Source organism: Perna viridis, chromosome 3 (assembly GCF_037379345.1).
Source record: "Perna viridis isolate PV_CMFRI_1.1 ecotype Kerala chromosome 3, ASM3737934v1, whole genome shotgun sequence".
In the NCBI taxonomy this organism is placed as follows: Eukaryota; Metazoa; Mollusca; class Bivalvia; order Mytilida; family Mytilidae; genus Perna; species Perna viridis.
Window position 1 is genome coordinate 44,686,666 of NC_142447.1, and position 14,918 is coordinate 44,701,583.

Sequence of the window (14,918 nt, forward strand, 5' to 3'; positions counted from 1 at the left end):
AAAGAAGAAGATGCCAAATATTCAATGATACAAGCGGCCTTCAAATTATTATGAGCAATCATTGAGATGCAAGATGTGACAGCCGATCGAATAGATAAATAGACACCCTGTGATAGTTTCCTGATCATAGAGAATTCGGTAATACAAATATACAAGCACAATACATTTGGCCTATATTTGCATGATGTTTGAAGGAAAAAGGGGAAGGAAACAATTTGATTTAGTCTGATTTTTGAAATGTCTCAGCCTAATATTCAGGCTTAGCCCAGATGATGATCATAACATTTGTTGAATCATTTGTTTTCAGTGTGATGTTTATGCCCATGTATGAAATAAAACCCAAGATTTCATAACTATTTTGACCATTTGCTACTGCATAATTTGTGTCATGCATTAAGGTATTTTTTTTAGACATCTTCTTCAGCTGGTCTTCTTTCGACCATTAAAAATGCTTCTATTTACTCAGAGACATTTCTAATTTAAAGTACATTTCAAATACAATGTATACATTTGTATATATATTTTAATTTTAATGGTTAATTTATTTTTAAACAATTTCAAACTTTGATTAATGCCAGCTGGTGTTAAAACAATTCCTTGACATATTGACATACATGTAGTTGTCTATTGTTAGAAATTCAAAATAACACATTGTATACAATTGTTTCCGATGTGTGTCTGGTCATCAAATGGACTTCAATTGATTATAACTTGGTACAGGACAGTTATGAAGTATTGATAATAATCAATGATAAGTATTTATATTACGAATTTCTTTTTATCTTTTCATATATTATATTTGTCAAGCCTTAAAACCACATGCTAATAGCCTCAGCCAATTGTATTACTAGTGTATTCAGCAATTGGATTGAGAATTTTTACAAGTCCCCTGGACTCCCCTGTTATATTTTTCAGGTGTTACAAATGAATTTTGGAGGTCAGAGACCCGGGAGCTCGGGTCCTCATGAACCCTGCAGTGATTAAATTTAATACCAACATCCATACTGTCAATGAAGATCACTGAATTTCACACTCAAGTCAGTGATACTCTGTACACAATTAACAACTGGAATATACGATGTCCCAGATGAGTGGTTGTAACACTCATATTTCACCCAGAAAAAAATCTGACTGAAACAGTGTTTCACCGACTAACATGGAGTTAAAACCTGGACTTGAGTATTAGAGAAACAAATGTCCCTGAATGTGCATTGATACATGTAGATTAATTTGAAGTGTTGTTTTTTTTTTTTTTTAGGAAGATGGCTGAAGACAAGCCTATCAAGGTTGGAACAAGGGTTGAAGTTGTTGGTAAAGGAGTTGTAGGAACAGTAGCATACATAGGATCTACACTGTTCTCTAGTGGTAAGGAATTTTAAATTTTGGTTTGATTTGTTTTTTTAAGCCAATTAAGGAAGTTAAATGTTTTACTTGCAGATCATAAAATTCATTTAAGGTTTTGTTTTTTATTTAAAAATATGCATCTTTGAACTGACAGATACCTCCATGAATTCATAATTTAATTACCTTAAGTATGTTTCAACTGTATATAGGAAAATGGATAGGAGTAGTCTGTGATGAGGCCAAAGGGAAGAATAATGGTACGGTCCAAGGGAAAACCTATTTTACCTGTAGTGATAATCATGGGATATTTGTCAGACAATCACAGGTAAGTGAACATTTGGACAGGTCTTTATCTCTAGCACTCAGAAAGAACAGTTGAAACTGTAAAATGCCCTTGTGAGCTAAAGCCATTGTTTGGCATCGGTCATCAATTGTTATTCATGAAAATTTAGCCAAAAATATTCTTCTTTGAAGCTGTTGACCTAATGTCACTGATTTATTTGTCACTATTATTGTTAAAATATGATACATGTACCTGTATCAAAAATTGTATCAAATAGAAATAACCCCTGTAACAAAAAGTGTTATAAGAGTAATCAAGGGAACCAAGGTTCTAGCATTAATCAAAAGAATGTACATTAATCCAGGGACAAAGACTAGACATGGAAAACGGACATACACAGCAAAGAACATAAAGTAACTAAAATCATACAAAGTAACAAAAGCAAATGAGCAACTCGGACAAAAAGAGAATGTGAATGGTTTCAATGTTTTTATTTAGTTGATATTGTAGGATTTATTACTGTTTTTCTGCAAAAATTGATGTGCATAGTTCTTTGACTCATATCTAAAATTGAATAGCAGATACTTGGAAAATTATTAAAATATCAAAAGTGCTGAATCAGCTACAACAGTGTTGTATGATGACTCCTTATAGAATTAGTGCAATTTTGTTGTTTTTTTTTGTTTTTTTTTTTTATGTCAATTAAAAAAATGATGCAGTTGGACTGCATTCAAGTAAATTATGAGAAATTGTAAGAACTACATAGTTTTCTTGGCAGTTATTTTACAATGATTTTGCATTTACATGCATTAGAAGTGGCAAATAGACATAATTGACTAAGGCTGCTTTTCTAGTGATATTAGATATATTTATATCAATAGATTGTAGCAATAGATGATGGGAAAGGTCCAGCTCCTGATGTGGCACAGACTCCATCTAAACCGGCATCTACTGGTATTCCAAAATCTGCTAGAAAAACTGGTCTTAGACCACCAAGCTATGTTGGCAAGAGTAAGTATTGTTTATAATACTCTCAGCAAAACAGTCTGGTTTTATGTAGGAATTATTCTGTTCATCTGTCTAGTTGTCTGTTCACATTTCTTTTAAGTGCAACTCCCCCTTCACTGCTCAAGGGATTTTGATGATTTTTTTATAGGAAGGTTAGGCATCATATGGGGGATTCATTTATCTTGTATTTTTCATATAAGAAATTTTGTATAATGATAACTTTAACTTACAAGTAATGTTTAGAAATATTTTTACCATATCATCCATGAGAAAAGAGTTTGTATTATTTATTGTTGTACAATTGGTTTGGTTTAATATTTCAAACCAAAACTAAAACAAAACTAAAATGTATCCTGCTGATATGAAGTCAATCATAAATCATCATAGTTTGTTGTAAACATGTTTGTAGCTTTGTTGCAGCTGGTTTGGGTCTTTGAGTTAAAAAAATTCGGAAAAAAATGCATGTTCTCTATATTAAGAGAAAAGTATTTCATACAGGTAATGAGAACATTGCTGAAGCTACACCTAAGAGAGCCCCTAGTGTTCCATCAGACTTGTCAAAAATTGGACAGACCCCAGGATTGAGCAAGGAAATGCCAAAACCAGGTTCCTTGACTAAGTTACCACAGAGAGGCAGTAAGGAAACCACACCTATCAGTGATAAACCTTCAGAACTTCCTAAGGTAATTATAAATATGGGTGAATGTTACTTGGCTTTGACAAGAGTATATTTTACAAAAAGTATGATTTCTCATATGAAAGTTCAACAACTCTTGTGCATGTTGTTTTATGTTTCATTTGCTTGTCCTGAAAGTAGAACAAAATATCATTACTAAACAGAAATATATCTTTTTATCCTTCTATTCCTTGTAGAAATTTATTTTAATATTGAGATCTTTTAAAAAATATTTATAATTAATAAAAACTGTGATGAAGATAAAAACTTCTGTTTAAGTTGATACATTAGCTGTATGCCATTACATTGATTTGGCTTCCTACTGTATTCTTTAAGTGTCCTGTGCATTGTGCTTTAAATAAAAAAATTTGGTTGCATGTTATGCAAATTAATTTTGTCATGTGACTTAGATGGGTTTGTACAGATCACCTGCAGCATTTAAGGTAACTTGTGTTTTTGAATCTGTAACTCTTCTTTCTTCTATGCTGTATTCAGGTGTGAGTTTTATTTGTGATATTGTTTGAATTTTTATCTTAAAGCATTAATATTTTGATCAATTCTTTTGTCATATAATGTAATAACAAAAAAGAAGCCTTTTTTGGGTTTTAAATGATTTGTGTTTTATTGAAGATGTTTAACTTGAAAATTTTTCTTTGCTTTTTTGTGGAAAAGTTATATTTTTTTTCATTGACAAAATATCTGCAAAGAACATCACAAATGTAACTGAAAATGCCATATCACAGTTATTTGTGTATGGTGTTGAATTCACATGAAAACAGTACCATACTTAACTAGATTAACTCAGGCCAGAGCAGCTCTTTATGCTTGAAATATGACAGACCTATCATATAGTGTTTACTATTTACTGCATGTTACAATACATCACAAAGAATTTCTTAGAATGTTGTTATAAGCACAAGATGACGTATATGATAGCATGTTTTTTGTATTGTGTTAACGTATATTAACGTACATGAATATATAACTAAGGAATCAGGAGTACTTGGTAAAAGTTTAGATTGAATCATATGTACACAAAAGTTGGTAAAATAAGACTAAACCTTGACTGATGCTGTGCTGTATATTGGGGGCAATATCTGACTGAACAAGAAGAAAAACTACTAACAGAACAATTTTACCTTTTCTAAGATCTAATATATTGAACATTATCATTATTAGCTCACATGGCCCAAATAGCCATTTGAGCTATTGCCATCACTTTGGTGTCTGTTGTTGTCTTCATTAACAATTTATTCAAACATCTTCTCCTCTGAAACTACTTGATGAATTAGAGCCAAACTTGGTATGATGTTTCTTATGATCTTCTGCATAAAATTGATATGGTGATTTGTGATGTTTCGGAAAACATGGCTGTATTACTAAAAAATAGAACATAGGGGTCAGACAGAAGTTTTTCACTTATATCTCTGATATAAAAGTAAAATGTTCAGCATGATGACAGCTATCTGTGGTCAAATTTTCTGTAAATATGTTAAGCCATCTTGGAGTTATTGCCATTTTTGGACATATTTCCACTATTTTTAATATTATTTCTTTATAAAAACTCCTTTGAAACTATCAGATTGCTTAGAACCAAACTTTGTATGAATGTTCCTAAGGATGTTCTGCATGGAATGTGGGAATTTTTTTATTATCAGCTGAAAAACATGGCTGCCATTACTAAAAACAGAACGTAGGGGTCAGACAGAAGTTTTTCATGTACATCTCCAAAACCATTAAGTTTTACAAAATTCTGACATAAAGTAAAATATTCAACATGATGAGATCTATTTGAGGTCAAATTTTCATGTAAATTTGTTTAGCTATGTTGAAGTTCTTGCCCTTTTTTGACATCTTTTTGCTGTTTGTAAAGTTATTACTTTAAAAAAAATTTCTCCTCAGAAACTACTAGACAGAATTTAATGAAAATTGATATGATTGTTCCTTTGGTATGAGTGTTAGGAATTTTTATCCTAGTAAAAACCGTGGTCGCTATAACGAAAATAGAATGTTGCTTTTCAAACCAGGTGAGCTATTTAGGCTCTTTAGAGCCTTTAGTTATTGTAACTTGTTTGTCAAGTGGCTTTGCTATACATTTCTCTTGTCTATCAGATGAAACTCCTCCAGACTTCCTGTGCTTTACATAATTTTGATTTTAGGCTTTGTGTGAGAGTTTACCATAATAACCTGTAATGTGAATGGAATTTTCAGAACCATGATTCAAAAAACTGTGAACAAGCTGGAAACTAACTTTGTGATACCCGTTCTCTGTAATTGTCTGAATACAAAATTGAGGGTACAGTAGCTTCTAAATATTAGTAGTCTGATTCATTTGAATAAGTTAAAATAACTATCATACACGATACCAATCCAAATGATTCCTGGATGATAAGGATGTACTTATTTCATTTTCATTGGTTGAGAGTCTTTTTTGGTATGCATCTCTTATTGTTGTTACTAACTTGACAGTTTTGTTCTTATAAAAGGTTTAATTCAAGAGGGTATTTTGGTTACAGACAATCTCACTAAATTGACTAACAAATAATAAATATATTGATAAAGGTTTGAAAATTTTAATCAAAATGATTGAATTTTCATTCATATATGTAAAAATGCTTGGTGTTTAGTTTGATGAAGCCTAGCTGACAAGTTATTTCAGCAATGTCACATTACTATTTATTGAGTCTAAAATGCTACAAGCTACTATTTTAAAAGTTGAGTTCTATTTTAGCATATTAATTTTCTATTTTTCTGCAACTTCAAAGCTTATTTATTGTTTACTTTATTAGTTATCAGAAATATATTATTTTTGTTTACATTAAAGCCATCTCTAGAAGGCTACAGGTTCATGGAATCTAATTTGCTTATTAGATAGTTTGTTAACTCATAAAATTTAATTTCAGTTACTGAGACTGTTAGCCATGTATACACAAAAAATTACGGTGTGCTCCAATTTTTCTTTCTATTTAGGAACATGTTCATAACAATACTGTGAGTTCTCGGGAGTTTATTTGTTTACATAACTTTGAAATATTCTGTTGCTTTACCAGCATTATTATTATTTTTTTTTTAATATATATTTGTTCCATTTCAGCTCCTATCTGTACTCATTATATACCCTCCTCCTTAACCCTTTAACTTTTTTCTGAATGTAGCAAATGACAAAGGAATCTAAAAGATTGAGTTTGTCCTCTGAGAAAGTAGTTACTGAGACCAACCGAATGGCTGTATCAATGGAGGGGAGTATCCCGGACTCCAAACAACCATCTGCCACACCAGATGACAACAAGAGAATGAGCATGTCAGTGGAAGATAGTTTGACAAATATTCAGCAACAGCAAGAAATTGAAGGACTGAAAGCTGAAATTAAAGATTTGAATGAAAAGTTGGAGACCATTAAAATAAAACGACAAGATGATAAGTCAAAGTTGAAAGAGTTTGAGAAAGTCAAGATACAGTTACAGCAGGTAATAGCTTAATAACTATAATTGTGATTGAAATTCACATAATTTTGGTCCCAAAATTGAATTGAAAAAATGTCTGTTCATCAATTAATTTTAAGAATTGTTTGAATACATATTGTCTCAACTGAGCCTCATCACAGAAAAAAAAGTTTGGTTGTTTTAGATTGAATCTAGTTGATTTAATTTTGCTTGCTGATCAGATTTATCCTCTCGATACGACATGCATCTCTTTCAAAATTTTTGTTTTGCTTCTTTCTTTATTTTTTATAAATATATGCCAATCTTAATATACAACAATTTTTTTTTTATTTCAAAGCTACAAGAATATAAAACCAAGGCCCAGGAGATGCACAAAGAAACTCAACAACAATTACAAGCTGCTAAGAAGGTCTGTTGTGATCCAAAACTGGTCAACTTGCTAGTTCTTAATTTGTATCTACTGATGTTTTATCATGAAATATTTTAATTTCAAGAAGAGTTACTGGAGGTTAATAATGACTGTAAGTCACAAGATTTTAGTTGAAAATAGATGTTTTACAGTACTTAGTACTTTATTTCACTATAATAGTATGCTTGTGTCATTTTAAGATCTAAAATACCTAGACAGTTAGTTTTGTTTGATAATTTATTCAAATGTTTATAGGGAAATCTAGTCTATATTAAATTTTTCAACTTCACCATTATCAGGAAGCTAAAGATGTCCAGGATACATTTGATGCTTACAAGGATGAAATGACTGACTTGTCTGAGACTGTAGAGATAGCTACACTTGATAAAGAGATGGCTGAAGAAAGGGTTTGTTTCAAGATAATGTAGCTATGTTTTATAAAACATTTAACTTGATAAGTTGCATTCAGTAAACATTAAGCCAATGCAAGTCAGTTTCATAATAATATAATAAGGCCTGAAAGTTATCTGTGTAAAAGGTTCTTCTTATAATTTCTATTGTTCTATTGAAGATGTTTAGGAAATAAAAGTGGTGTAATTTGAACATATCTGAATGCATAAATATTAAACTGGTATTTTGTCTTTTCTTGATATTTTACTTGATTTTACCAGGCTGAAGGTCTACAACAGGAAGTTGATAACTTGAAGGACAAAGTGGAAGAATTGTCAGTTGAATTGGAAATCCTTAAGAGTGAGATTTCTGAGAAAGGTCAGTTTGATCAAGTTTTACACCATTCCTTTATGGATTTTGGTATTACGGTTTATTACTCAATGACAATCATTGTAAACCATCCATTACAAAATCAGTATAAAACTGATCTAGTTGTAACCTTTTTCTTTTAAAATTAAAAAGCACATGTTTTTGAACAGATTGTCATTTTAGATGAAAAGAATTTGACTGTAGATTAAAAAAATAGATTCCTATCAAAGTCAATCAGGAGTTGATTAAAAGTTCTGTTTATGTCAGTGGTTTGACCAACTATTCATGTTCCTGTTTATGTCAATATTTCGACCCAGTACTTATATTCCTGTTTATGTCAATGTTTGATCCACTTTTTATGTTCCTGTTAATGTCAATGTTTCGACCCACGTTTTATGTTCCTGTTTATGTCAATGTTACGACCCACTTTTTATGTTCCTGTTCATGTCAGTGTTTTGACTAAGTATTTATGTTCCTGTTTATGTCAATGTTTTGACCCACTTTTTTATGTTTCTGTTTTTGTCAGTGTTTTGGCCCAATTTTTATGATCCTGTTTATGTCAATGTTTTGACCCAATTTTTATGTTCCTGTTGATGTCATTGTTTTGACCCAGTATTTATGTTCCTGTTTATGTCAATGTTTTGACCCAATTTTTATGTTCCTGTTTATTTCAATGTTTTGACCCAGTATTTATGTTCCTGTTTATTTCAATGTTTCGACCCCATTTTTATGTTCCTGTTTATGTCAATGTTTTGACCCAATTTTTATGTTCCTGTTTATTTCAATGTTTTGACCCAGTATTTATGTTCCTGTTTATTTCAATGTTTCGACCCCATTTTTATGTTCCTGTTTATGTCAGTGTTACAACCCACTATTTATGTTCCTGTTCATGTCAATGTTTTGACACACTATGTATGTTTGCAGGCACTGAAGGAGTTGCCTCTGATTACCAAGTCAAACAGTTGGAACAACAGAACGAGAGACTGAGAGATGCCTTGGTCAAGTAAGTCATAGTAATTATTATTTTATGGTACTAATCCTTTAAACCTAATTATTTAGTTCTTTTAATGTCATGTAGTTTATTCTTATATCATTCTGGGCAATAACTACACAGGCTACATGCTTGGCTAGTTCCAGAAACATACTTGATCAAACTAATAGATATATTACATAAATAAGAAAATGTGACAATTTCATGTTTTTTAAACAAAAAAATGCCCAAACAAATTCTTTTTTCCTCAGGAAATTTTGAACATAACCAAATGCACAATTCAGTTTTACAAATGATTCCTTGATTTGTACGATTGTATCTATTATTGGTCAGTCTTTGATTGATACAGCTATCATGTTATACCATGGTCATTTGTGGACTAGAAAACTAAATGTATATTCATGCTGATTTTTGAAATTGTTGAAGATACTGTTAACCAAATTATTTTTATGAGAAATTTATTTTATTTTTGATAATTTTGGCAAGCAAGAAAAAGCCATTAGATAATAAGTCACTATGAATAAGTCTCTTGGTAATAGAATGTTTGAGAGAATGTCAATTAAATGAAGTACATAACATGATGACAGGCTGAGAGACTTATCTAACCAGGAGAAGAATGAAGCAACAAGGAAAACTAAACAGAATGAAGATATGCTGAAAGAACTTACTGGTTTGAAGAAAGAGAAAGAAAAACTTACACAAGAAGTTTCTGGACTACAAACTGAAGTCATTGATTTAAAAGACCAGGTCAGTTAATTGTTAAGCCTAAATTATGAGACAACAAGACTGATGGCTTTCGAAATGATCATATCTTACATTGGAGTTAATAAGGATTTATCAAGTTAAAATAGCATAGCAAGAATTTTTTTTCTCTATTCATGTTTTGCTCAACGAATTTGAAAAAGAGAAGTGCCTTCAAGTATAAATTGATATTATTAATTAGTTTTGTCTTGATAGTATGAAGTGTTTTTAATCAGGTTAGTGTAATAGAGCTTGTAAGTCTTGTTCTCCTTATCTGGAATTTCTACTGTTAGAACCATTCAAAATCAAAGATAGATTCAAATTTGGTTTGCTGCCTTTATTATTATACTCCTGCATACAAAGTTTGGGGATATATAGGAATCACCCCATCAGTCTGTCTTTGTGTCCATCCGTATGTCCACATTTCTTGTAAGCACAACTCCTCCTAAACTGCTCAAAGGATTTTGATGAATGTTTTATATCATACAAAGATATGCATGAAGGAATATAATCACTGGTGGGGGACTCCAAAGGAGATAATCCAAATTAAGAGTTTTACATGTTGAAATCTCACAATCGCAACTCCTCATAAAGCACTCAAGGGATTTTGATGAAATTGTATAGGAAGGTTGGGTTTCATATATAGATGTGCAGAAAGGAATATAATTAATGTCGGAGAACTCCAAAGTTAGATAATTAAGGGTTAAACATGGTAAAACATTGTCAGCACAACTCTTTCTATACAGCTCAAGAGATTTTGATGAAATTATATAGGAAGGTTGGGTATCATATGTAGATTTGCTTGAAGGAACACTCTCAGAGGATTTTAAAGGAGATAATCCATATTAGGGATTTTACATGTTAAAACCTTGTAAGTGCAACTCCTCCTAAACCACTCCAAGGGATTTTGATGTAATATCATAAGAAGGTTGGATATCAAATGTAAATGTGCATGGAGGAATATGATTATTGTTGAATGAAGCCAAAAGGAGATAATACATTTAAGGGTATTTTATTGTTAAAACCTCACAAGCGCAACTCCCCCAAAATCACTAAAGGGATTTTGATGAAATTCTAAAGGTAGGTTAGGTATCGTATGGAGATGTGCATGAAGGAATATTATTACTGTCAGATGACTCCAAAGGAATACAATCCGAATTAGGGATATTACAAGGTAATACCATTTTTTTTAACTCCTCCTAAACCATTCAGGGGATTTTGATGTAATTTTTTTAGGTTGGATATCATATGTAGATGTGCATGATTATTGTTGAATAACACCAACAAGCATTTTCAAGTCCATTTGAAACTTGGGAAATCTGTTTTTGAGCTTGCTCACATTTTTCTAATTATTTCTGATTCTATAAATCATTGTCATGCAGGTAGATGCAGCCCTTGGAGCTGAGGAGATGGTTGAAACTTTAACAGATAGGAATTTAAAGTTAGAAGACAGGATTCAGGCTATGCAGGAAGAAATAGCAGACTTGGTTAGTTTGGAGCCTTCCTTCTATTTCACCTAAGACAGCTGAATTATTTTAAATTTCTATTGTTTAAAGTCCATTTTATAAATTTGGTAGAATGAAATGGGAGTCTTGAGACAATTTTAAAGAATACTCTTTTAGTATTAATCTATGTGAGTGAAGTGGAAGAATTAAATGCATTTTCGGTGTCCCATCTGAAATATGTAAATTGTTGCTGCACCAGGTTAACAAGTTACAAATGTGTATCTGCTACTTAGATAGTAACTTTTTTTCAATGAAATGAGCTACCGGTAGTTTTGATTGAATTTTTGATAAATGTGCTGAAGAAAAAACTAAAGAATACATTCTTTAGACACAAAAACAATAATCAATGAGGTTTTCTCATTGAGATGTACCATATTATAAATCATTAATCTATTTCCCAACAGGAAGCTTTACATGATATGAATGAAGAATTACAAGAAAGTGCTAGAGAGACTGAACTTGAACTGAGGGAGGATCTAGATTTTGCTAATGGGAAAATAGCAGAGGTAAATTTGATAGAGATTATGAACTAAGCGTACATTTTCATAAAATATCGTATTGATATTAAACAGACTTTGTGGACAGAGCATACATTTTTGTCTTACAAGGTTTGACAATAAAACCTCAATGTAGTGTCCTGTTACAGTCTTAAATATGGTCTTCACTTGAGCCATTTTTCTTAATATCAATTTCTTTAAAAGCACGGGTATAATAACCAACCTTCAGTTATTTCTCCATATGATGGACTCCAAAGGTATATAAACATTTCAGATAATACCTCCTGTGTGCATTGAATAATTTTGAATTCTTAGAAAGAAAGAAATGATGGTAATTATTGGTTACTATTAGCTTAAACTTAGTCAAACGTGTTTACTAATACAAATGCACCGTATGTTATTCCAGAAATAAATGTATGGGAGGGAAGGATCAAGAGACACCTTTTATATGACCCTACCATGCATACAATCTTAATTGATTATTTTCTTTCATTGTTGAGGCTATGCAGTGCCTCAGGACCCACCTCACAATTAATTATGGAATAGCCTTTAGAAAATTCAGAAAGTTTCTGAATAATTCCTTTCCAAAATGTTGGTAGTACTATATGTTGATATCTTTACAGTTCAAGAGAAAATTAGATGCAACATCTGAAACTATTGCAGACTATGAAACTACTATCAACAAGTTTAGAGAGTTGGTATCAAATCTGAAGGTATTTATAAAATTATGATGTTTGTGTTCAGAATTTCACATAGATTGTTGCTTTTCCGATGCAGTCGGTATAGTATCGCTTTTTACCCTTTGACCTTAAGGACACTCTTCTATGGAAACGCAAGTCACCTGGTGACAATTCTGTTTCCCAATTGGCCAAATACTGATAATTAAGTGGCATTTGAAAAAAACTGTAAAGAAAATTTTAAATGACATACCATATGTGTTATTTTCTTGACACAAATAAAGAAACTTTGAAGTAATTAAAGGAACAAAATTTTACTGCGTCAGCTATTTTTTTTTAAAGATAGTACTTGTTTTTTCTCTTATAAATAAGTGATCATTATAGGCCATTTGAAGTTGATTTCTTGGTTCTTACCCAAGAATTATGAAATCAATGACGAAGGGAGTTATTTCCATTTTTTTTTTATTTTCCCCTATAAATGAAAGGGTATTTTTGTATTATTATTTGATTGATATGGTAATAAATTTTGGAAGAAAGGTACCCTCAGGAAAGATGAAGGAAGACCAAGGAACTGAGAATTTTTATTTAAGATTTAAGAAGTGACTTGATTGCATTTGCAAAATGTTAAAGAACTGAAGTTTTTCTTATTGGCTAAATCATGAATATATTTTAAAATTTTTTGTTAGAGTATTATGTTCACTTTACTGACTAAGATAGAAATGCTTTGTTATTTACCATTCAGGAAACTATAAAAGACTTACAAAGTAAACAAGCAGAGGCGGGACAGAAAGAGGCCACACCCACTATTGAAACCTTTGATTTCAAGGCTAAGTTTGCTGAAACCAAAGCTTATGCCAAGGTTTGTCTGAGAAATACTTTTTACTTATTCACAATAGATGTGAGTCACTTGTTAGGTTAGAGTTACTATATCTTTAAATTTCAGCTTACAGTTATTGAAAGATTTTGATAATCTTTTGTAGAAATACAAAAATGATTGGAAAGAATTTGTCTTGCGAGTTGCAAAATTTAGTTATTTAAGACCTGGTAAATGGCAGTAATTGCAATGCAAATACAAAATGTATTTCCATATGAAAAATATAATGTATATCATTACACAAAATGAGTCAATGATAAAATGCTCCAAGAATACAATGAACCAGTGCATACTCATTTCCTGTATTTAAAGAATAAAAATTAAGTTTTTTCGTAATTTTTTTCAATAAAATATCAGGTTTATAAAGTATGTTCATGTCTTAAACTTATGACAGGATGAAACCATGTTACTTTTGTGAAACATTTCGTAATCAAATAAAAAACACCTCTTTTTTAAACAATACCTTTAATGTGTATTACTTATAGAGTATATATCTTTTTACAGATGAGTTTACTGGTATATAGTAACTTAAGCTAATAGTTGTGATTGCTAACAAATTATAACATCACAACCACTTTGCTTTTTTGTTAAAGAATTAAAGTGTGATTTCACTTAGCTTGTAGTTTTGTTTAACAATGAACCATTAATACTCTAAATAACACATTCAGGTTTTTAATTGAGATTTAATTGGTTTTAATTAAAACAATATGCCTTCTATGGGAAATTGCAAATTTGTTTGACCATTCAGAAATTCAACTCCCCTCACAATGTTGTGCTTGCCTGGTTCCCTGGTAAGCCTTGGCAACCAATGTTTGAAATGATTGTGTTGCATTTCTGAACAAAGGTCTTTTGTAGCTTATAGGCTAGAGAGTTATAGGTTTTATTATGTGTCTGTAAATGCAATGATCAGGCAAGAATTAGTGTGGAATTTTATGAGGCTATTTTGAAATTTTTCATTTATTAAGACTCAAGTTAAATGAGATAACAGTGGCATTTTGAATGGTTTTGACTATTTTCTATCAAAGATGAATGTTTTTCTTTTAACTAATTAACCAAATCTGCTGTTGAGAGTTTCAATTTTTGTGTATGATTTTGACTCTTATTTGTAAAATGCATTTATAGAACTTTAGAAATTTGAAAACAAATTATTTGAAATTGAGTCTTTAGTGGGGCTTATTCATTTGTACTGGTTACTTTTTAAAAATCTAACAACAACCCCTTTTAATATGTCAGCAATCCGCTTGAATGTGTTTTGATGCTCAGACGTTATTCCAACACTATATAAATACCAGTTGCCTACACGATTGTTTTAGGTGACCATGTGTTTTTTATTCCTGTTGATCACTGGCACTATTAATGGAATGGTTTATCTTCATTAAGCCAACAAGTCTGAAAGAAGATGTAATATAGAAGATTTACAGCTAACTGAAAAAGACCAGTTCCAATTTCAGTACTGATTTATGTAGGCTAGTGAGTAATTTAAATAGCTCTTTAGGTAGAAATCTGCCTTACATTATACCAATGTAGTTCAGAACACCTGTGTGATCTTTTGGACACTGCCTTTTAAGTCTGAATAGCTGTCAATTATGATGACCTTAACCTCTATATTATACCATCCACCAGTGTGTTCAGGTAGCTTGTACTCTATATACTATATCTATATACATTTACTTGTTTCTGATTGGATAACACTGTTCATTTCATTTAAATA

The 14,918-nt window shown here is 31.2% G+C and overlaps 1 protein-coding gene across 6 annotated transcripts in view; it reads left to right on the forward strand.

Moving 5' to 3' along the window:
- Positions 1 to 15: 15 nt before the first annotated feature.
- LOC148622427 (dynactin subunit 1-like) overlaps positions 16 to 14,918 on the forward strand; it is a 35,033-nt gene continuing 20,130 nt past the window's right edge. For 3 of the 6 annotated variants that reach the window (XM_088572322.1, XM_088572324.1, XM_088572323.1), the window contains exons 1-16: positions 16 to 138; positions 1,259 to 1,365; positions 1,554 to 1,669; positions 2,509 to 2,638; positions 3,134 to 3,318; positions 3,722 to 3,754; positions 6,467 to 6,778; positions 7,092 to 7,163; positions 7,463 to 7,570; positions 7,835 to 7,931; positions 8,847 to 8,925; positions 9,501 to 9,660; positions 11,037 to 11,141; positions 11,564 to 11,665; positions 12,280 to 12,369; positions 13,076 to 13,192. In XM_088572322.1, coding sequence (XP_088428448.1) covers positions 1,263 to 1,365; positions 1,554 to 1,669; positions 2,509 to 2,638; positions 3,134 to 3,318; positions 3,722 to 3,754; positions 6,467 to 6,778; positions 7,092 to 7,163; positions 7,463 to 7,570; positions 7,835 to 7,931; positions 8,847 to 8,925; positions 9,501 to 9,660; positions 11,037 to 11,141; positions 11,564 to 11,665; positions 12,280 to 12,369; positions 13,076 to 13,192 — 1,809 coding nt within the window. In that variant the 5' untranslated portion in view covers positions 16 to 138; positions 1,259 to 1,262. The remainder of the gene's footprint in view (positions 139 to 1,258; positions 1,366 to 1,553; positions 1,670 to 2,508; positions 2,639 to 3,133; positions 3,319 to 3,721; positions 3,755 to 6,466; positions 6,779 to 7,091; positions 7,164 to 7,462; positions 7,571 to 7,834; positions 7,932 to 8,846; positions 8,926 to 9,500; positions 9,661 to 11,036; positions 11,142 to 11,563; positions 11,666 to 12,279; positions 12,370 to 13,075; positions 13,193 to 14,918) is intronic. The other 3 variants (XM_088572325.1, XM_088572326.1, XM_088572327.1) reach the window with 1 other exon arrangement.